This window comes from Xyrauchen texanus, chromosome 29 (assembly GCF_025860055.1).
Source record: "Xyrauchen texanus isolate HMW12.3.18 chromosome 29, RBS_HiC_50CHRs, whole genome shotgun sequence".
Lineage (NCBI taxonomy): Eukaryota > Metazoa > Chordata > Actinopteri > Cypriniformes > Catostomidae > Xyrauchen > Xyrauchen texanus.
In genome coordinates, this window is record NC_068304.1 from 41251473 (window position 1) to 41274018 (window position 22546).

General features: G+C 40.7%; 1 protein-coding gene across 2 annotated transcripts in view; it reads left to right on the forward strand.

Moving 5' to 3' along the window:
- Positions 1 to 22546, forward strand: part of LOC127622726 (protein-methionine sulfoxide oxidase mical3a-like) — a 90881-nt gene that overhangs the window by 17463 nt on the left and 50872 nt on the right. For both annotated transcript variants that reach the window (XR_007968002.1, XM_052096778.1), the window contains exons 2-6: positions 17758 to 18135; positions 18250 to 18457; positions 21233 to 21349; positions 21502 to 21603; positions 21969 to 22124. Coding sequence is in view for 1 of the 2 variants with exons in the window: in XM_052096778.1 (XP_051952738.1) it covers positions 17860 to 18135; positions 18250 to 18457; positions 21233 to 21349; positions 21502 to 21603; positions 21969 to 22124 (859 nt within the window). In the remaining variant the exon portion in view is untranslated. The remainder of the gene's footprint in view (positions 1 to 17757; positions 18136 to 18249; positions 18458 to 21232; positions 21350 to 21501; positions 21604 to 21968; positions 22125 to 22546) is intronic.

A 22546-nucleotide genomic window follows, 5' to 3' on the forward strand; every position in this document is an offset into this window, starting at 1 on the left:
TTACTGATAACATCCTCAGACCTGGAGCACTTTTAGATTTGGGCACATCTAGCATGCTACATGCTTATCACTGACGTTGATGAGATTAACTCCTTAGGTATCGAAATTTGGTACTGAACGAGACCTTTTTCGATACTCGATAGTTTAGAAGCAATTCGGTCAGTGCCTAAAATGTATCGAACTTGATACCCAGCCCTACACCCCAATAACTCTCAAGGCGGGTAAGTAAAAGACCATGATCGACCGTATCGAAGGCGGCTCTAAGATCAAGAAGGATGAGAATGGAAGTTGCTCCAGAATCAGAAGCCAACAAGTCATTGGTAACTTCGACCAAAGCCATTTCAGTACTGTGAAATTCACGAACACCTGACCGAAGGGGTTCAAAAAGGTTATTAATTGTAAGATGATTACACAACTTTGCTCAAGTATTTTTGCCAAATACAGAAGATTTGAGATGGGATGGAAATTGTTAAAATCATCCAGGGCAGTATTTCTTTTTTTGGCACATGTTACAGCAGCAATCTTTAATGTTGTTGGAACAACCCCCGTCTCTAACGTCCTCCTCGTGTGTTGGCATACCAGAATAAAAGCTGCAGCATCTCTGAAATCAGTACTAAAGCCAAATGCACAATGCTGCATGGAGCAATGGGGATATATTATTCTCTCTTTCCTCCCCCTTGATATGTATTGCATAATGTGTGGTTGTAGTCATGAAAGCATGTTTGAATCCCAGCAATCTGCTGAAGTTTAGCAGTGAATGCCGCTGTTGCTGTGGTAATCATGTCTGCAAAGTTATAACCACACGATTCATGAAAAGGCATGCAAATATGGATATGGCCAAAGAAATCCAGGAAACCAAACATTTCAATGAAGGATGCGGCTGCCGTAACCATGCATAGGTTAGCTGTGTACTAAAGTCCATTTTTCTCTGCTTTGCACCACATATTTCTTACATTTACATTTCTTTATTTAGCAGATGCTTTTGAACCATCCCTCATCCATTATTACTCTGGATGGATCTCTGTGATTCACCATAAAATCATATCTCTGCGGGGCACTCCTAGAGACTGAATCACTGTACGGCGTTCAGACGAGATGAGTGAACTGTTGTTTTGCACAGATAATTCTGGTGACACATTACTGGGTCAATATGTGTCTCTATGCTGCCAACAAACTAGATAATAAACTTTGAATTTTGCAAATAGGGCTCCTGGTTTATGCATCAAGAATTCGATGTTTGAATGTGATGCTCTATGATCTGTTCACCATGAGCTTTCTACTCCGAGGACAAATAACACTTCTGCTTTGTGCCAAAATAAAGCACTTTTTTCCTCGCTGTGCATTGTGGTATATTTAACAATGTTTGGACTAGTTTTGGTTGATTGTGTTTATGGGTCATGTTCTTGGCTCTTGCTGGTTTGGTAAATGGTAGACTTCAGTCAAACATACAGTACTGTGCAAAAGTCGAAATACTTTTGGTAGTTCTCCAAGACGCTTGGAAGCGTTTTAAAGGGATAGGATGTTCGCACCTAGGGTGTGGGCGACACAGCGGTATAAATTTGCCAACTGGTATACATATTGGATTACCGTCTATCACGGTATTTCAAAATTGCCACCTGAGTAATGTGTACAGCACATAATGTGTACAGCACATAACATGTACGCACGCTTTCCTCAAATTCATTTGAATTATGAAGGAAAAATTGCGTCCTCCATGGTGTGGAATTGGTTTGGCTTTAGAAAACCAATGGTTTTGGAGTGGTGTGGTGTAGTGGTCTAATGCACATAACTGGTAAACTGGTATCGGAAGGTTGCTGGTTTGATCCCCACAGTCACCACCATTGTGTCCTTGAGTAAGACACTTAACTCCAGGTTGCTCCGGGGGGATTGTCCCTGTAATAAGTGCTCTGTAAGTCACTTTGGATAAAAGCGTCTGCCAAATGCATAAATGTAAATGTAAAACGGCGATTTGCAAGGTTTGTACATTGTGTATGTCGATATACAGAATGTAAATATCCATGTGCGTGTGTCTATCTGTGGTCTGATTCATTTGAGACTGAACGAAATTAAGAAGCATATGGTTTCACACTGACTGCTGCACGTGCCATTAGATTAAAAGCATGTCTAGAATACAAGAAAATGTAAATTTCCGACATTTCGCTTGAGCGACCGCCAAGGTAAATTCAATGAGATTCATCCCATGCTCCAAACATGCCTCCCGTCCAGAATACAGGGGCAAAAAATGCCCCTGCAAAGGGTTCTTGTTTCTTCCAAATACATACATTGCGATCTTCATTGGAATCGCTAAATTTTGTTTTGTGCCGTCCTTTGTGGAGATGAGTCAGTGGCGGATGCTCGCACCATGAACGTGCACAAATGGGCACTCACTTCTCACGCGCCGCACCAGTTCTGTGTTGTGCTCACGTGCTAAATTACATTACTGTTCAGTCCTTTTTTTCAAAATATACTGTCCTAGTAAGTATATTAGTTGTCACTCCCTGTGCGTTATCCTACTTGCCTGATGCAACCTGATGTAACCAAATGCTACAGTGTAGCATAATTCCCATTTTTCACACAATTTGGAACGCCCAATTCCCAATGTGCTCCAAGTCCTCGTGGTGTTGTAGTGACTCGCCTCAATCCGGGTGGCGGAGGACGAATCTCAGTTGCCTCCGCATCTTACCGTGGAGACGTAGCGCGTGTGGAGGCTTCACGCTATTCTTCGCGGCATCCACGAACAACTTAGCACACGCCCCGCCGAGAGCGAGAACCACATTATAGTGACCACGAGGAGGTTACCCCATGTGACTCTACCCTCCCTAGCAACCGGCCCAATTTGGTTGCTTAGGAGATCTGACTGGAGTCACTCAGCACGTCCTGGGATTCGAACCTGCTGAGCTACCCAGACCCCCAAACTATATTGTTTTTTTTAATTTCCGATGCCGATATCCAAAGTGCAGGTTGGCCGACACAATGCCGATATATCACACAATTTAATAACATAAATATTAAATAAAACTGAATCTTTGTAAAAAAAAAATAATAAAAAAAAAATAAAAAATTGTATTTGAAATGGTAAATCGCAGTTTCTTCTGATTTCTGTTTAGTCATCAAATTTTTGTAATTTATTTGCACATGGAATTTTATTTTATATATTAGGAAGGAAATAACCGTACACCGAAGTCCAGCAACCATGGGTGCGCATTAACAATCTCATTACCTCAAAAATACAGAATCAAACCAATTGTACGTACAGTGCATAGTTATTAGTAAGTGATTATATCACAGTAAAATCATATTAACACACATATTGTTTATGTCTTGTGTCTCTACTTTTGACAAATATTTTAATGTTTACAGATTAAACCCCATTGACTTGCATTGGAAGTGTCTCACTGGAACACACATTTGTGCTTTATTTATTTGTATTTTTTTTAAAGAAAAGGAGGGACAATTTGAAATGCATTTTGTGGTAATCAACATTATGCCACATTTAAATGAACTATAAAATAGCCTTAAATTGTCCTTTTTGGCCACTCTTCTCTCTGGATATTGCCAACAGCTTTTGAAAAACACCGTAATCAGTCTTTCCACTAACCTGAAACTCTCACATCTCTCTGAGGTCCCAACAGGAAGGGGAATGTGGAGTGCTTGTACAGTCGCACACATGTAAAGTGCTCGTGATTGTGACACAATCTCTCCATAAAGTTGAGAAATACATGCTGCATGTGATTGGAAACATTCCCTAGTGAGGACGGGATGTATATTGACTTCACCGGTTGTTGTTTTTTAGGACTTCTTGCTATAAAACGCTTGAATTAATTTGAACATGTTGTAGTTTATTGTTTCCATATGTGTTGTGTTGAGTCATACTCAACCCTCTATGGTCATGTTGGAGGAAGGATCGCCATTGGCTCGTAAACTTTTTAGTTTTTACTCAACAGAACTTTGACGATATGCAAGCGTAATGCAACTGAAAAACACACACACACACACACACACACACACACACACACACACACACACAGTATTCATATATATGAATTTACACAATATATAGTGTGCAGGATTGTACATTTTAGTTTTTTGTATTTCACTTTTCATAATTTTTATCACATTTTAGCTTTTTTCAGAATGCCCAAATGACACGTTCTATCAGTTCATATGTCATGAAATTGCATTTTTAAATAATGACAAGTTGCAAAATATTCACAAGATTGGAAAATAATAATAAACACATAATTACACAAATAACAGTTATTTAATACTTGTATTATAACGCATATATTTTAAGTACCACTATAAGTGCAAAACTACATGTATGCAAATAAGAAAAATGGCAATTCTTTAATATTTACATTGTTTTCTGAAGATAAAATATTTAATTATGTATGATTGTGCCTTTACATAGTTATATATTTACTAGGGGTGCAATGGTATGACAGTTTCACTATCACAGAAATGACCACTCTGTACGGTGTCACGTATTGAGCTGCATTTTCTATATTATTAGCGGTTTAATATCTGGTTTTGAAATATGTCTGATAAACACACAGAAGTTAAAACCAATTCTTGGACTTTATTTTGGATTTCTTCAACGTTATTTCTTTAACCGTTGATCTTGAACATCAGGACTCTCAATCGGAGAAGGTAAAAAAAAATTAGAAGATATCTCAAAGGGAAAACGATAATAATTATATTAGCCAAAAAAATAAAATGCAACACGTACAGATGATAATCATTTACATGTATGCATTTGGCAGATGCTTTTATCCAAAGTGTCTTACAGTGCACTTATTACAGGGACAATCCCCCCGGAGCAACCTGGAGTTAAGTGTCTTACTCAAGGACACAATGGTGGTGACTGTGGGGCTCGAACCAGTGACCTTCTGAGTACCAATGTATTATACAGAGCACTTATTACAGGGACAATCCCCCCGGAGCAGCCTGGAGTTAAGTGTCTTACTCAAGGACACAATGGTGGTGACTGTGGGGATCAAACCAGCAACCTTCTGATTACCAGTTACCAGTTATGTGCTTAGACCACTACACCACCACCACCACTCTCACATTAAATTGATTTGTAATGAGTTGCCCAGGTTAACACTTCGGATATGCATTCAGTAATTTGTTGCATTTGTGATTTAAATCAATACCTATTGAAAATATATTATTCATATGCAGTTTATTTATTGTCATTTTGCCCAACACTGTATTTACTGCCACAGTTTTACTGTCAGTCTCATGCACTGTAAACCCCATTTAGCACTGAGTTTTACTAGTAAAACATTATTAGTAGTTCCCGACACATTGTTGACCTTCTGTTGCGCTGCACTTCTGCAAACGGTCAAGCAGTTGGCACGTCGTAATGTTGAACGAGTGCTTAAAACCGTTTGCTGCATTTGTGAATGTGACAAAGCATGAACATAACTTTACCACACCTAATCATTACATATCATTTAAAACTACTTTTGAATCTGGTGTTTTGATCAAACGGGGCTTTCATTTATTATCCTGTATATTGCATTTACATTAATCTCGGCAAATTCCGTGGAATGGTGTTTACGGGGGTGGGGCTTAAAGTTTTGTGTTTCCCGTCTGTGACAAACTTTCCAGACTGGTTAACCATCACTATCAAAGGTTGACCGTAACGAACATAAACACACCGTATCGGATTTGGATCGAGCTTGTTGGACTGATATCCAATCCATTTAAAAACATCAGCATCTGATCCAGGTATCGTGCCATCCCTACCAAGTTTATATGATGCTGTAAATGTCGCTGATTCTGTCTTAATTAAACCGATTAGAATTTTTGGTTGTCTTTTATATTCATGACATGTTGTCTTCATCAATGAGAAGAGCTTCAGCGATATGATAACCGTCCATTTTAAAAGCGAGGTATATTGTGAAACCTTGTAACCGTAATGTCTCTAGTATTTACACATTTATTACACTTACTACATTAGTGCATTTTGTGAAATGTGCTTGTATGCACTTGTGCGATTTACATTAATATGAAGAGCAAGCGCTAAAATGATACTGTCTCTTTAAGAGAACCTGCAGCTATGCAAACAGATGTTTACGGTTATAGGAGCGCAGCGCACGTTAACGAGAACAGTTGCACGGTTGGTTTGACCTCATCTGTGCAATGGATGATTAAAAAAAAAGTTTCTTTTTATCTGTTTGATCACGGACTGAAAATAACAAAGGATATTAAAACAGACATGAAATGGAAATGGATGCATGCACCACACACACACACACACACACACACACACAGAACGAGCTAAAAGGAAACTTTTTCGTGCATAATGTGTATTGACTTCAATATGTTTTGAACAGGTTTAAATCTACATACTCTTGAGTTTTGCACCTCATATGCTTCAGCAGGCATTCAACTGGGCAGGAGCGTTACTGGTCTGTAGCCATGCTGTAAAACATGTTGTGAAAACAGTCCGGGGAAAAGTGCAGCCACATAAGGTCAATTTCCTACATAATGCACGCTCATGAGATCATTGATGTTTACTCGCCAGTGGCCAATAACAGACATATTTAGTCGCATATGTAAGTGACTTGCTGTGTGCTGTTTATCAGCATGTCACTGATGATCGTCTTGTGTGTATTCATAGCTGCTGTATCACTAACACACCAGTGCTGAGTGCCAAGCCCCAGATTCTTGTTTCTGCAATCTAATATTCCCAGAGGGACACATATGTGCAGAGTTTCCTGGGTGAAAGAGAGGTGCTCGATATAGCCCTGTGTTCAAGTATAGTGACTCGGGCATGCTGGGAGTTTGTATTATGTTCTGCCGGATCTTTAACACGGTAACAGTCCAGACTCCTCTCCTCTTCCCATGAGTCATTGTGGTGAATAACTCCAAACATACTCGGTCATTTTTATGACTTCCTTTCAGTTTTGGTTTGTAGTGATCAAAGTCTCCCTTAGCACAAGTAGTCACAATGTGGTGGTGCATTAATGGTTGGTTGGGTCATATTTTGGAAGTTCTTCATCAGGTCAGTGTTGCAAACGTAGTCCCCTACCAGATGGAGATTTGACATTTATTAGCATGGCTTCAGCATGAGGCTAGTCCCAGGAAAAAGCAGCTCTGCGCCTTGTAAATTACCTCTTTTTTTACAATTTGGTTGTAGTTCCTTGCACATGTTCATCATGTTGTCATTCCCCCCATCAGCACACCCTCTTGCCAAAACCGCGCCCTCCAAAGACATGTCAGCGAACGCCATCTTGCAAAAAATACTTGAGATTCTGCACGTGTTAGAAAATATGTTTCTTCATCTATCATCTCCACAGAAATGGAGCAAGCGTCGTCTCTTGGATGGATTAACCCTGCAACATTATGCAAACTTTAAATGAAAGTGAAACTCAATAGTCCTTGCTGTTTTTCGTGGGGGTTTGGCATGAACCTCCGCAAACGGTGCGTGCATCAGGGCACTTAAAAGCTGTTTATATAGGCGTTGTTCTGCTATGAGTGCGGCTGGTCCGCGGTTCATTTGGATTGCTCACTTTATACGACAAGAACGGGAAATCATGGCATTTCAATATTTGTTTTAGTCCCTTATTTGGACGGTGAAATGTGATTGGAATATGAAGTACACACACACACACGGTTGGATCCCAAAAAACTGTATGTTATGCAACTTAGTACTTGTGTCATAACAAACCGTACCGAAACCGTGACACTTAAACCATGATACAAACTGACCCGTTACACCCCTAATGGTAACTGTCAGGTAGAAGGGACATTTTATGCATTGTAAAAAACCCCACTTACGTTACCTTGAATATTTGGGATATTTTGACTATGCTTTCAGCTATCAATAAAGGTGCGTACACACTGCCAGTGACTTTGTCGCTGCAGGTCGCCAGTGGCTGGCGGTGAAGGCTCTAGTGGGTGTTCCCACTACTGGTTGCCTAGTAACGTTTATAAATGACATTCACGGATGTCATTTCATTGCTGTTGACAGCGAATCTCTTTTCTTGCCGCTAAAAACAAACATTTTGGAGGGAAAAGACTAAATATAAATGGAATCAGTACATAAAATGCTTTATCAAAGATGAATGAGAAACAAGGCGTGCTGTTTGCCATAGCGGCGGTTTATCTGCGGAGAAAACGCAAACGCCGGTCTGTCTGTGTCCATAAAATCCCCGCGATCTCAGATACACCTTTCCACGCAGTATTTTTCTTAAAAATCTCCTTGTACGTGGGAAGAGACATATCATAGGGCACTGGAACATTTCTAACAGCAAGAATTAGTCTCCTCTCTCTCTCTCTCTCTCTCTCTCTCTCTCTCTCTCTGATATCTCACGCGAGGTCTCCCGTCGTCTCTCCTATTGGCTGTCGCTTCCGTTAGTCACTCTTCATTTGAATAAAGTTGAACTTGAACGTCGCTGGACACGCCCACATCTAGCGCCAACGGTCGCGACAGCTCTTGTCGCCGGAAGTCGCTGTGCTCGCATTGAAAATGAATGGTATTGAGTCGCTGGCAGTGTGTACGCACCTTAAGAGTTTGATACTTCCCCCCTCAGTCAGAGCAGGAAATGTGAATGACGTGTGCTGATAGTGTGTGGCCATACCGATGATGGCTGATCTTATAGGGGGGTGTTTATATTTGTTTATGTCTGAATCGAGCAGTGTTTTTCCAGTGCGCTTGAAGAGTCGATCTCCTCCGCTTTAACTGTTTTAGGGCTGTAAATAGGTTTGGCTGCACTGATACATAACACAGCTGTTCACATGATATTCAGTGTTATTTTGATTCTGAGGTTCACTGATATCATGTAGAGGTCTCAGATTTCAGACACTGACGGTGTTGAGGGCACACGAGGACAGACAAAACATCTGTGTATTATAGAGTCAATTTCAGCATACTCCGCATTAGCAAGCAGTTTTTGAGTTCAGATGAATTGAAAAGAGCTTTACTTTGAAGATCAATGAACGTCTGATAGATACTGTGTCATATTTGTTTATTGGGCACTGCTGTGTAAAGCAGTCGAGCTCTTTGAAGCATTAGTGTCATGTCAGAGTAATGGAGAGAGGAAACGGGTAACCAGATCTATCTGCTTTAGTTTGTGCATTCACTAGCCAAAACAACAGCTGAAATATAATGAAGACTGAATGACAGATCAACAGTGTCAGAATATTACAAGTTATTTAGGAAGTAATTTAGGAGTTATTTTTACGTTCTGTATTTTTCAGGGCTCATAATTATCATCAAAGTCTTTGTTGGCTTCTCATTTCAGGGCTCTAGACTGATTAAAATGGTTGCAAATTAACTTTTTATTATTATTAAATTGGTAAACCACAAAAGGCTGCTATTTAATGAAATGTATATGTAGGTATATACATGTAGGTAGGTATATATGTATGTAGGTATATATGTGTGTAGGTAGGTATGTATTAGGGCTGCACGATTTGGACAAAAAGTTATATTGCGATTATTTTGAAAAATATTGTGATTTATGATGGAGATGTTTGCACATGTTCAACTGCATAAAGGCTGCTGGGGTTTTCACACTTGAACCCTCTTAAAAAGACCCAAACTGAGACCTTTTTCCAGTTCAACCACAAACAAATAAATATATAAACAGAGAAACAAAGTCTTCTTCATATCCAAATGTTACCGTCCACGTGTACCTGTTTTGTCCATTTTAACAGGATCTCAGCCCAATAATCATCATCATTTAGTTTTTGAAACACAGACAACTTGAATATTAGGGATGCTCCAATCAGGATTTTAACATCTGACACCGATCTCCAATTTTCATCTCCTCAATCGATGCTGATCATTTAACTTTCAGTACACATTCTGCTCAATGTCACTGTTAACTACATTTCCCCGTTGGTGAAACCAGTTGTTGCTGTCAGTCAATTACTCTTTATTCTAGGCCTAGTAGTCTTATACAAACTATTCGTTACTGTATATAAGATAGTCCTAAAGAATGAGGCTTAATGTCAAACTGAAGTTGAACTGATGACCCATTGGTGTGATTTACATATAAAGTGAAGATTTTGGTTAGTTTGTCACCATTTATTTGTATTCATTATTTTATTATATTTAATTTAGCAATGCATTATATTGTAGTAACTAAATATTTGGTATAGATTTATTATATGTACGTTCCTTTTCATTGTTGTTGGATGTTGGTAATATTAGTTCCGCTTTCACTTGTTTCCGCGGGGACTGTAATAAGTGTGACACGCTCTCTCGTGAGGTAAACAAATGACTGGAGAATGAAAAGATGTTTCTGGACTCTACAGGTGTTCCTGTTAATGCTGTTTGCTCCGCAATCATTTAATAAAGATGTTTGAATTATACCCCATCTTGTATTCTGCGACATTATTATGATACCTGTGCCGTGCGAAGACTGAGATAATGATAAAAACCGCTTCACGCAGGATGTGCCATTTTAATGTAATTAAAGCGTTTAGCGCATTGTAAAGGGATCAATGGATAGGAGGAGGTGAGAACTGGCTTGATAATATAAATAATAGTTTAATGATAAACTTAAAAGACACAAACACATGACGGACATGTCCGTAAACGATCTCTCTCTAACGCACGACACCCTGCAGTCGACCTTTATACCTCGGAGGCTTGATTAGCCTAATACGGGACTGGGTGCGTAGGATCGCGACCCGGCCCCGCCCTCCGCCCTGCCACACGCATGTAAGTTAACGGAACTGAACTCTGGGCACTTCTGTTACTGTAAGCATGAGAGAGAGTTGTGGAGCACAGAACCGCTCTGAAAACACCGTAACAATGCGCCAACTTAATATAGACCGGACTGAGCAGCGCAAATAAACTTTGAAGGGAGCAGAATATTTATTTATTTAATTAAATCACAGCCTTTGCAATTTAATAATCGCACAAGGTCATATCGCGGTTAATTGTGCAGCCCTAGTATTTATGTATGTACATACATACACACACACATACCTACATGTATACAAGTATGTAGGTATACATGCGTGTAGGTTGTATGTATGTTTGTAGATAGTACTGTGCACTACATAGTGAATTGCTCTGCTTGCAGTCATCTGTTACAGAGCGCACTCATGATGGTGTTTAACATGTTATCGGAGCATTTTTACGAGTACAAGTATCGGACCCGAAACCAGTATCAATAACGGTATATCCCTACTAAAAGATATAGATTAAAAACGATAATTCTGTCATTTACTCACCCTAATTTAGTTTCAAACCTGTATGAATTTCTTTTTGTGGAACTCAAAAGATTTGGAGCAACATGACAGTGAGTAATTTTTAACGCCCAATTCCCAATGCGCTCTAAGTCCTCGTGGTGGTGTAGTGACTCGCCTCAATCCGGGTGGCGGAGGACGAATCTCAGTTGCCTCCACGTCTGAGACCGTCAATCCACAAATCTTATCACATGACTTGTTGAGCACGTTACCGTGGAGACGTAGCGCATGTGGAGGCTTCACGCTATTCTCCACGGCATATATTCTCTGTGAGGTCAGACGTGCATTTTCATTTGAGAGAAGAGCTGGAACTCGCCTTTCACCTACCAACCCTTTCATCCTGGAGATTTCCTTCATCCAGACCACACCTTACCAGTCTGCGTGTGTTTAAAAGGGTGTGTGTGTGTGTACATGTCCTTGGCTCTTACAGACTGCTCATTTGTGATATTTTAGATGTTCTATTTCAGTGGCTGAATTCTAGTTGTGTCCACGTTCAAGTGAGTGAATCCAGTGTAAGTGGACAATGAAGAACATGTTCCGTTTTGTATCGGAACCTTTTTGTTTGTTCAGCATTCTATTCTGTCCACATCGCAACATTGAGTTCTAACTGCGCAAGACATTTTGTCCTCATTGTCTGTCTGAGAAGATTTTAGAACAGTTATTTTGCAGAAATCAGCATTTTTAAACTTTGAGGTCAATGCCAAAGATATTTGGACCTTCTCAGACATTGCAGAAAAATGCAGCATTCTGAAGCGTTAGGGAATGTTCTCACCATTTAACTCTTTGATGCCATCCGATCACATGTGGTGAGATGCATCGCTGTTTATGCCTGTTCGCTTAAAGGGCACCTATTATGGCATTTAAAATGTTCCTAATATTGTTTTGGGAGTCCCCAACAACAGTTTTACATGCATGCAATGACAAAAAACACTTTTGTTGTCTTATAATATGCATTTATGTTTACCTGATTTGCTCAGCGACTCCCAAATGATTCGTTCAACGACTCATTTTTCCAAACCCCTCCTTTGCGTGACGCTAATCTGCGGTGATTGGTCAGATGACCCAGTCAGTTGTGATTGGTATACTCTGTGCAGAGATTGTTGGAAACAGAACGCTTTGTAGTAAAACAATCTAAATCAGAGAAGGAATTTGAGTTGATATATGTTAGCGATCATAGCCCAAAGTTCGGTGGTAAACACCCAATCAGTTATTGTTTGCATTAGCCCAACGCATAAACATATTAATAAAGCACTGCATTACTACAAGTTATTGCTCTGTTCTTTATGACAACTCCAATAACATCGACAAACATTTCACATATTTCAAAAACATTGACATTGGAGACCTAGAAGCTGCGCTGAGCGTAACGTACACAACACACACACATACTTATTAAGCTAAAAAACACATAAAAGCAACAATTATTAATAATACTTACAGATTGTGATTCGGAGGAGGAAGCTGATCCAAATAAACTTGGTACTGAACCTTCCTTCAGTATCAACCGGCTCGCGAATCCACACTTGAAAGCGTTCATGTTCGTAAAGCAATCGTCATTAAAATGAGGCGAACACAGCACAAGGTTCGGGCGATACTTGTGTGGTATAGTTGTACATATAAACTCTAGCCACTGATTCTTCACACGCTCGTCCCTGGGCAGTGATTAAAGGTCGCTTTTGATACGCACTTCAGAACACAGCGTCTTGTTGTCGACATGATTTTTTCAGGTTTTCCCTGGTGTCTGCCCGCGCAATGAGTGGGCGTGGCCAATTTGATAATTTTTCGTCTTGACGTCACAAGGAAAAGGAAAATGACTCATTGGAAAAACGATTCATTACATTGACTCAGAGTCGACTCCTACTTTTGAGAGACAATAACTTTTTTTTACGGTGAACTTTCATATATAAAACTTTGCAGGATGTTTTTGTTCACTTAAATCTGTTACACACTACATGAAAGGTCATTTTCAAAATTCCATAATAGGTGCCCTTTAAATGCATCTCCTGTGAACTCTTGTTTGAATTTGGAGGTGAGGGACTGTTTCATGACGACACACGTCAATCACTGTCAGTGTGTTACTGCATGATAATAAACCTCAACCAAGTCATAAAAGAGAGTGCAAAAAAACCCTGCAACATTGAGCAGAATTGTGTTTTTTTAGTGGATTACCTGTGTTAACTGAGCTGCAGATGTTCATGCTTCTCATAAGTGTCCATGTTGATATCAGACACAATGGAGAAGATCCCCGAAGTTCTTGTGTTTTTATCTCTTTACATTTTTCCGATCAGACGGTTTTTCCTTTTATGCCTTGTCCACACTAATACGGTTTCATTTAAAATGCATCTTACTCTCCGTTTTGGCCTTCAGTCTACGCTGAGATGGTGTTTTTGTCTGCGAAAACTGAGCATTTTGAAAACGCACTCCAAAGTGGATGCATTTGAAAACGGCGTTTTCGTGTTTTAGTGTGGACGGTGTAAACGGAGGCTTTCGAAAACAATGATTGCTCATTGTTTGCAGCCTCCATCCTCTCAAATGTTTGCTGCCTTCGCTTGAGATCCTCCTGAGCAAGCACAATGAATTGCGCTTCGTTTGACCGTTTTCGTTTCAGCTTCTCTTGTCTGTAGGATGACCGTTGCATTCAGCCGGTCACATCACATTGGTTTATCACCTCTGTTTCCAAGTCCGGACTTGTTGTAGCAGAAGGAGCATAACTATACATAGAAGGACTAGCTCGACTGATCGACTGGGTTATTGTCATCGTTGATGCTATTGTTGTTATCGCCGGTTTCGATGCCAGAATTAATGGTGGTGACTGCCGTAGATCCACCCCAAATCTGCTTGCTAAGTTTGAAGTAAAGCAACACTACCGCGAGTCCACCGCGTGTCTTTACTTGAGTCTTATATTCTTCAATTTAGTTGTAGTAATACGTTTTGTGAGCTCGTCCTTACTGTGGGTGTAAGCCGCAACATCAGAAGGATAGTGCTCTTTGAAGCGGTCCGATATTTCGCCATATTTGTTTTGGCATGATTCCCAGTCTACATTTTCACTCGCTTTTGCAACTCTATAGTCGAGCGTTACCCATAGCAACAACTCCACCTCATTGTCTGTCCATTTAAAAAACTTTGTGCCTTTACTCGACATTGCTGCAACGTTTCATTGAGGCGGAAATTAAATAACAAGGTTATTGACAGAAATTACACATGTTGATGCGTCTTATGTTTTACTCAGCGTTTTAAGCGTTTTCAGACGTTTCGGTGTGGATGAGCAGCTTTTTCAAAGCGCTAGTGTGGACTGAGAGCGTTTAGAAACTAATATGCCATTTTCAAATGTATCCGGATTAATGTAGACGTAGCCTTGGGGCTGCTCATAACCGGCAAAGTTTAAGCGTTTGATTTAGCACAGTGGTTGATTGACAGGTGATGGGTGGAGCTTCGCTGCTGCCGGGACAGATACAGGACGGTTTGGCAATGACACCTCTCATGTGATGCGGTCATATGAGTTTTTGACCATATTTGTATGTATTTTTTACATTTACATTTATGCATTTGGCAGACGCTTTTACCTAAAGTGTCTTACAGTGCACTTATTACAGGGACAATCCCCCCGGAGCAACCTGGAGTTAAGTGTCTTACTCAAGGACACAATGGTGGTGACTGTGGGGATCAAACCAGCAACCTTCTGAGTACCAGTTATGTGCTTTAGCCCACTACGCCGCCACCACCACTCCTGCAGGTCATGTGACTTGGTATGTGTGCTTCATGTGTAGGTCTTTATTGCATACCCTGTGTCTTAAGTGACCCGGGACCAAATTATCCCCACACCTCTTCAGGATTGGTCAGAAATACCTAAAATACATCTACAAATAGTTTTGAGACTGGATAAATATCCAGCCTTTTTGTTGTATTATCTGGATGTCTCTTCCACAGTGGAATGCAAAGACTCCCAGTACGTTTGAGCGTTTCCTGTTTGGACTTCCTGTGTCACTGACTCGTTCTCAGATAAGAGATGGGCATGAGGCATGTTCAGCTCCTTAAAGGTGAAGCGTGTAGATTTTGTGCCACTAGCGTCACCAGCAGAATTGCAAAACTATTATTATCAAATGTGTTTCTCAAGCACACTCCTCATATACCTTTAGTTTGACAAATGGGTTTTCCTCTCCCAAACACACACCTCTGGCTAAACCAGTGTTGCTATGAGCACAATTTTATAATATTGCGATATTTGATTGCAACCTCCAGAGTTGCATTCACAATGCATATTAAGTGAAACAAACTTCGAGCACTTCCTGAGATGGTCTGATGTCATTTGCAGAGTTCTCATAGGCTACACTATTCTTGCAAATGGTTTTCAGAGGACTGGAAAAGAAGTGGTGAGAACTCCATACATGCATCTGTTGCACAAGACACGCTTGCGCTACACACCTAAACAAACAGCAAATCAGACACGTGCATTGACCGCTTCTGTTCTTATATATAAAGTGTGTTTTTCAAGCATGTGTGTCTGTCCAACAGCATTTCTTGTCACGTGTCACTTCGAGACATCTTACAGTTCGCTTGCGACAGTGGCTGGTAGATGAGCACAATTTCCCGCTATGCGCATGATATAGGCTACCCACATTTGTGCTGGCATTTAATATGTTTGGACTAGTGTTGTCACGGTACCAACATTTCAGTAGTCGGTACCATTTTTGGTACCAAAGCAAAACACAAAAACAGGTTACTGAACAACACTTATTAATAACTAAGTTAACAAATTAACAGAATAGAAATATGCCATTGAGCAACACTTTTTAATTTAAATATATTATTTTTGAATTATAACAAAACCGTACATCCATCCATCCATCTTCAAACGCTTATCCGAAGTCGGACTGAACAGTGTATGCTTAAAGTATTTTTGAACACTTATATAAGATTTGCTTCAACTTTTACAACTTTTAATTTAAGTTAAGTTTTTACCAAGTACAAAAAATCCTAAATAAACAAGCACACAATAGAATGAATAAAACACAATTTCCAAACTAATGTGCAAAGTGCTCTTATTAATAAAGCTGCATATCGGCATTTTTTTCATGATAAGAAATGCACAGTGATGTATAGATATATAGATGGATATAGATATAGATATATATAGATATGATTAAATAGGTTCTAATCGAGCTGCATTAAGCGTGTGCGCTCGAGGGATGAGCGTCCCGTGACGGAGTCTCTCTCAGCCGGTGCAGTTTCAATCTCTCCCCCTGAGATCGGGACATTCACACGACTCATTGAAGAGGCACCGACCACACAGAGAAATGCCCGTTTCTGAGTTTATAGTTATTAACATGAGCAGCTTCTGTATTATTTGAACTTTAATAAAACAATAACGCATTAAATATAACTGCATTTAAGATGTAATGCATGTTTCCTTTAGAGAGCTCCAGCTCTGCTTATTCCACAACGAGAGTGCTTCTGAATTTACCTTTTCTTTATTTTAAAAAATAAATAAATAAATGTATAATTCCCTAATACTTTGGGATCTACATAGGATGAAGCTGTGAAAGTTTAGTGGATCTGGACTGATCGGTGTAATTCTTCCTCCGTCAGGCGTAAACTGCTGCTCTCACGCGTCATCATTAGTTTAATGTGATTTTATGTTAAATGAGATCAAACGACTATTCCACAACGATATTTTCTCATCAATTTTTTTTCAATGATAATGTCGACTAATCGTTTCAGCTCTAATGCAAATGATAATATGCTTTTAAACTCACCTGCTTTATTTGCTTGAATAAATCCGGGTGTCTTTCAGGTGCTTCATTAAGTTTGATGTGTTTCCTCCTTTCGTCAGAAAATTGTGAAAGCAGCGTTTACAAACAGGCTTTTGCTGATCTATGATGTTTCCCTTTTCATCAGCCTCAAATCCAAAGAATTTCCAAACATGGCTTTTTCCACTTTACTTTTTGACAAGATTCAGTTGAGCCTCAGCAGCAGCAGCTTGTCGCCATATTTTGCTTGTTGTGAGCGTTTGAAAGTTCCCGACTCTGCATGGGTACCAGGTAGTCCTGGTACTCCGGTACCTTCAGAAATGTATTTTTTTTTTAAATCGACTTGGTACTGGAGTACCCGTATTTAACAACACTAGTTTGGAGACTTCCCAGCTCTATGGTTTTGTAATTTCCTGATGTTGTCGATCATTGTCTGTCAATGAGTGTCACAATCGGCTTCTGGATAGTTGTTAGATATCATGTACTAGCCTTGAAGAAACCACATAATAAACATGTCAAATAGTGTTCTCTTAATGACTCTAGTTTACTATTATACAACAAAAAACAAACAAGAACTCAGACTAAACTTGTGCTTGTCCTCTAAATCTCCTGTTTAGATCCAGTGAACCTAGAATTAGATTGATCTAGTTTCTGTTTGAAAACTTATTTTTACACACTTCAACTTTGAGAGTGTTTATTTTCTTGGAAATGTTCCTTAAATAATTATCAGGGGCCCATAATCTCCTCCTCAATGACAAAGACATCTAATTAAATGGCGTGTCTTCTCTTTCAGGGTGAAAATGACAGATGCTGGAAGCTGAGTCTCAAACACACAGACTCTGAGTGAGCTGGACGTGGGCCGTCCCGTAATCCCCGCTCGTGGGGTTCAGGGACCATGTGCGATGGAGGTGTCGGTGTGGTGGGAGATGGCGTGAATAGGTCCCATGTGTTGTTTGACCACTTCGTCCAGGCCACCACCTGCAAAGGCACTCTCAAGGCTTTTCAAGAGCTTTGTGACTTCCTGGAACTCAAGCCCAATGAATACCGCGTGTTCTACCACAAACTCAAGTCCAAGCTCAACTACTGGAAAGCCAAAGCTCTCTGGGCCAAGTTAGACAAGCGTGCCAGCCACAAGGAATACAAAAAAGGAAGGGCCTGTGCCAATACTAAGGTATAAACGTTTCCCTGCAATGAGCAATATGCGGGTATTACTCAAAATAGATTGTTGATGTTGTGGTGGAAGTCTTGATGTGTTGTACTCTTCTTTTTGGATTGTGTTTCTCAGTGTCTGATCATCGGAGCTGGGCCATGTGGTTTACGTACCGCCATAGAGCTGGGCTTCTTGGGAGCCAAGGTGGTTTTGCTGGAGAAAAGGGATGCGTTCTCCCGAAACAACGTGCTACATCTTTGGCCTTTCACCATTCAGGATCTGAGGGGTCTCGGAGCCAAGAAGTTCCACGGCAAGTTCTGCGCCGGAGCCATCGACCATATCAGTGAGTATTATGCTAACAAGTGTCACTTTAAGAAACAGAGATTAATTTAAGACTGGTATCCAAGAGCCTGTTTACACTTGGACCTAATGCTGCATTCAAGTCCTCCTGGGATGTTTGGACTTAAAAATGGACACGTTTTGCTATTTCACTTACTGACAAAGACAGGCAGCGTTTTTAGCGCCAGTGCATTAAAATGAAGAGCCAAGTTGCACATTAGGGGTTAGCGGTGTCACGTTACCAACATTTCTGTAGTCGGTACCGACACCGGTGAAATTTCCCGGTACTCTATACAACCGCAAACAAATGCACATTTTTTATTTGTTTGTTGCAATGGTCAAATAGTCGAATAATCGACAGATAAATCGATTATCTAAATCATTAGTTGCAACCCTAAATGTATCCAATAATGGGATATTAACCCTGTGGCATCTGATAAGTCTAACACTCTATTCGGCACTAACTGGGCTACAATAATATGTGAGGAAATAATATTTGTGTGGTTTTTGAGTCACTGAAATAAGGCCATATAACACATACTAAACATTTGTTCACAAGACCTTTGAGAACCGGATCTAATGAATAAATGTAATATCTGATATAAGGCATATACACAATACAACAATTCAGGATTCTTTGATGAATAGAAAGTTCAAAATAACAGCATTTATCTGAAATGGAAAGCATTTGTAACATTATAAATGTCTTTGTCACATTTGATCAATATAATGCATCCTTGCTGAAAAAAGTATACATTTCTTTCCCAAAAAAACAAACAAAAAAATACATAAAAATTCTTAATGACCCCAAACTTTTGAACGGTTGTGTATAATGTTACAAAAGCTTTACATTTCAGATAAATGCATTTTTTTTTTTTTTTTTACTTTCTATTAATCAAAGAATCCTAAAAAAATGTACACAACAGTTTTCAACATTTATTTTTTATTATTATTATTATTATTATTATTATTATTATTATATGTTTCGTGAGCAGCAAATCCGAATGATTTCTGAAGGATCCTGTGACAATGAAGACTGGAGTAATGATGCTGAAAATTCAGCTTTACATCACAGGAATCAATTGCACACACGTCTGTCTGTCTGTCTCCATCTATCTATCTCTCTCTCTCTCTCTCTCTCGACATTCAGAAGACAGGTTGTTGGCTCTACTCCTCTCTGTATGCTGACATGTCGTTCTTGCTGATGAGACCCACCATGGTCGTGTCATCGGCGAACTTGATGATGTGATTCGAGTTGTGCATTGCTGCACAGTCGTGAGTCAGCAGAGTGAACAGCAGTGGACTGAGCACACAGCCCTGGGGGGTCCCAGTGCTCAGTGTGGTGGTGGTGGAGATGCTGTTCCCAATCCGGACTGACTGAGGTCTCCCATTCAGGAAGTCGAGATTGGGAACAGCATCTCCACCACCACCACACTGAGCACTGGGGCCCCCCAGGGCTGTGTGCCCAGTCCACTGCTGTTCACTCTCCCAGTCAGGAAGGCCAGATGGAGGGTGGTGGCGATGGCACAACGGTTTGGACGTTACGCAAACTGCTGTGGGTCTAGTGAGGGGGGAAGCTGGGTCTTAATCTGCCTCATGACGAGCCTCTCGAAGCACTTCATGATGATGGGTGTAAGTGCGACGGGACGGTAGTCGTTGAGGCAGGACACTGAAGACTTCTTTGGCATGGGGATGATGGTGGTGGCCTTGAAGCACGTTGGAACGACGGCGCTGCTCAGAGAGATGTTGAAGATGTCGGTAAGAACATCTGCTAGCTGGTCTGCACATCCTCTGAGCACTCTGCCAGGAATGTTGTCTGGTTCAGCAGCCTTCCGTGGGTTGACTGTACGTAGAGTTTCCTCTCATCGGCCATGGTAAGACAGAGGACCTGGTCGTTGGGAGGAGGGGTGATCATCCACGCCACCACGTCGTTCTGTGCTTGAAGACATTGAAGACTGCAGTAATGATGCTGAAAATTCAGCTTTGATCACAAATTGCATTTTACAATATGTATTCAAATAGAAAACTTTTTAAATTGTAAAAATGAGTTCACACAATTTTTTTACTGTATTTTGGATCAAATAAATTCAGTCTTGGTGAGCAGAAGAGACTTTTAACGGTAGTGTAGGTCTAAAATTAAGTAACGTCTTTATGTAAAGAAAATATATAGTCAGATTACTTCTCTTAACTTGATTTGGATCATTAAGTCTCCTCACATTCATTCTCTATCCCTCATTGATAGGCCCAGGGGAGGGGTGTTTTGTCTTAGGTGTGAATACATCCATATTCATGATAGTTCACGCCTCCTCGCATATTACCATCAACACTAAAAGTGTCTTACAAAAGTTAAATTACTATATTGTTTTGTATGAATGAGTGATCAGGATGGTTTTCACATCATTTTGTAGCAAAAACTCTCGGCTACAAGATCCAGTTCTCAAAGGCCTTGTGGACAAATGTTTAGTATGTGTTATATGACCTTATTTCAGTGACTTAAAAAAAATTGTTTTTCAAAAACCACGCATAAACTTTATTTTCTCAAAAATACAAACCTGTACACACATGTTGCTCACATATTATTGTAGCCCAGTTTGTGCTGAATACAGTGTTATCAGACTTTAGCCATTAATGTGTTTTTAAGCAACTGAAAAAAGCCCAAATGTCAAGGCATGTCAAAACTTCTCCAGGGCCCAAAATACCCTCAGACCCCAGAGGGGTTAATACCAGGTTTATACGGGGTACAAGTCCTGATTTGTGTTTCTGGAATCTCTTGTTACAGGTATTCGACAGTTGCAGCTGATGCTTTTGAAGGTTGCTCTTCTCCTGGGCATTGAGATTCACGTTAATGTGGAATTCAAAGGCCTCATTGAGCCGCCAGAAGACCAAGAGAATGAGAGTAAGATCAGTTTAGTTTCATACTACAGCATGTTCCCCCTTCAGCACAAATACTGGTCATTGGAAAGGTCATGGACGCGTCCAGAATGGATAGCAAGTCATGTGGAGAATGAGCTTGTATGTCATCATTGAACATGCTGTTGGTTTTTCTAGAAGTTGGGTGGAGAGCTGATGTTCACCCCAAAGCGCATCCAGTTAATGAGCTGGATTTTGATGTCATCATCGGTGCTGATGGAAGGAGAAACACACTGTCAGGTAAGATTATCACACTAATTATTATGAGCATCCTCTAAATCTCGGGCTCTTGAATCAACAGAAGAAAATATGGTGGTGGTTGCTAATGGACCTGAACAAACCCCTGATTGATGATACTTTAAATCACATGGTTTGTTGGTCCAATTTTCACCTGGCAGACCATAAAATGGGCAACAACTAAATAATCAATCCCATAGCCTTGCATTGAAGAATGGACCTAAACCAGACTCGGGGGTTGCCTTGAGGTGGGCCAGTAAGCAAGCACCCAGGACACCCTAGCAACTGCTTAGCAACCATATCACACCCTTGCAACACCATTGCAATATGCTAAAAAACACTTGAGAATATTTCTGCTGTCTCTGCAGGGTTCAGGAGGAAGGAGTTCAGGGGGAAACTGGCTATTGCCATTACAGCCAACTTCATCAACCGCAACACGACAGCAGAAGCAAAGGTGGAGGAGATCAGTGGAGTCGCCTTCATCTTCAACCAGAAGTTCTTTCAGGACCTCCGAGAAGCCACAGGTGCAACGAGCGCTCCCTTTTGTTATGTCTCTTCATACTTCAATGACTTCAATGTAAGAATAGCAGGAGAACGGCTTCACGGTTTATGGACCATTTTCACGAACCGTGATGCATGACGGTTGTCAAGTACTTGATGTACATTATTTGACATTGGCACTGGCGCACAGACAGACGGACGCGCACTGCGCTGCGCGACAGACAGACGGGCGCACAGACAGACGAGCACGCACTCGCGCGCATGACAGACAGACGGGCGCACAGACAGACGGGCACGCGACTCGCGCGCATGACAGACAGACGGGCGCACAGACAGACGGGCACGCACTCGGGCGCACAGACAGACGGGCGCACAGACAGACGGGCGCGACAGACAGACGGGCGCACAGACAGACGGGCACGCACTCGGGCGCACAGACAGACGG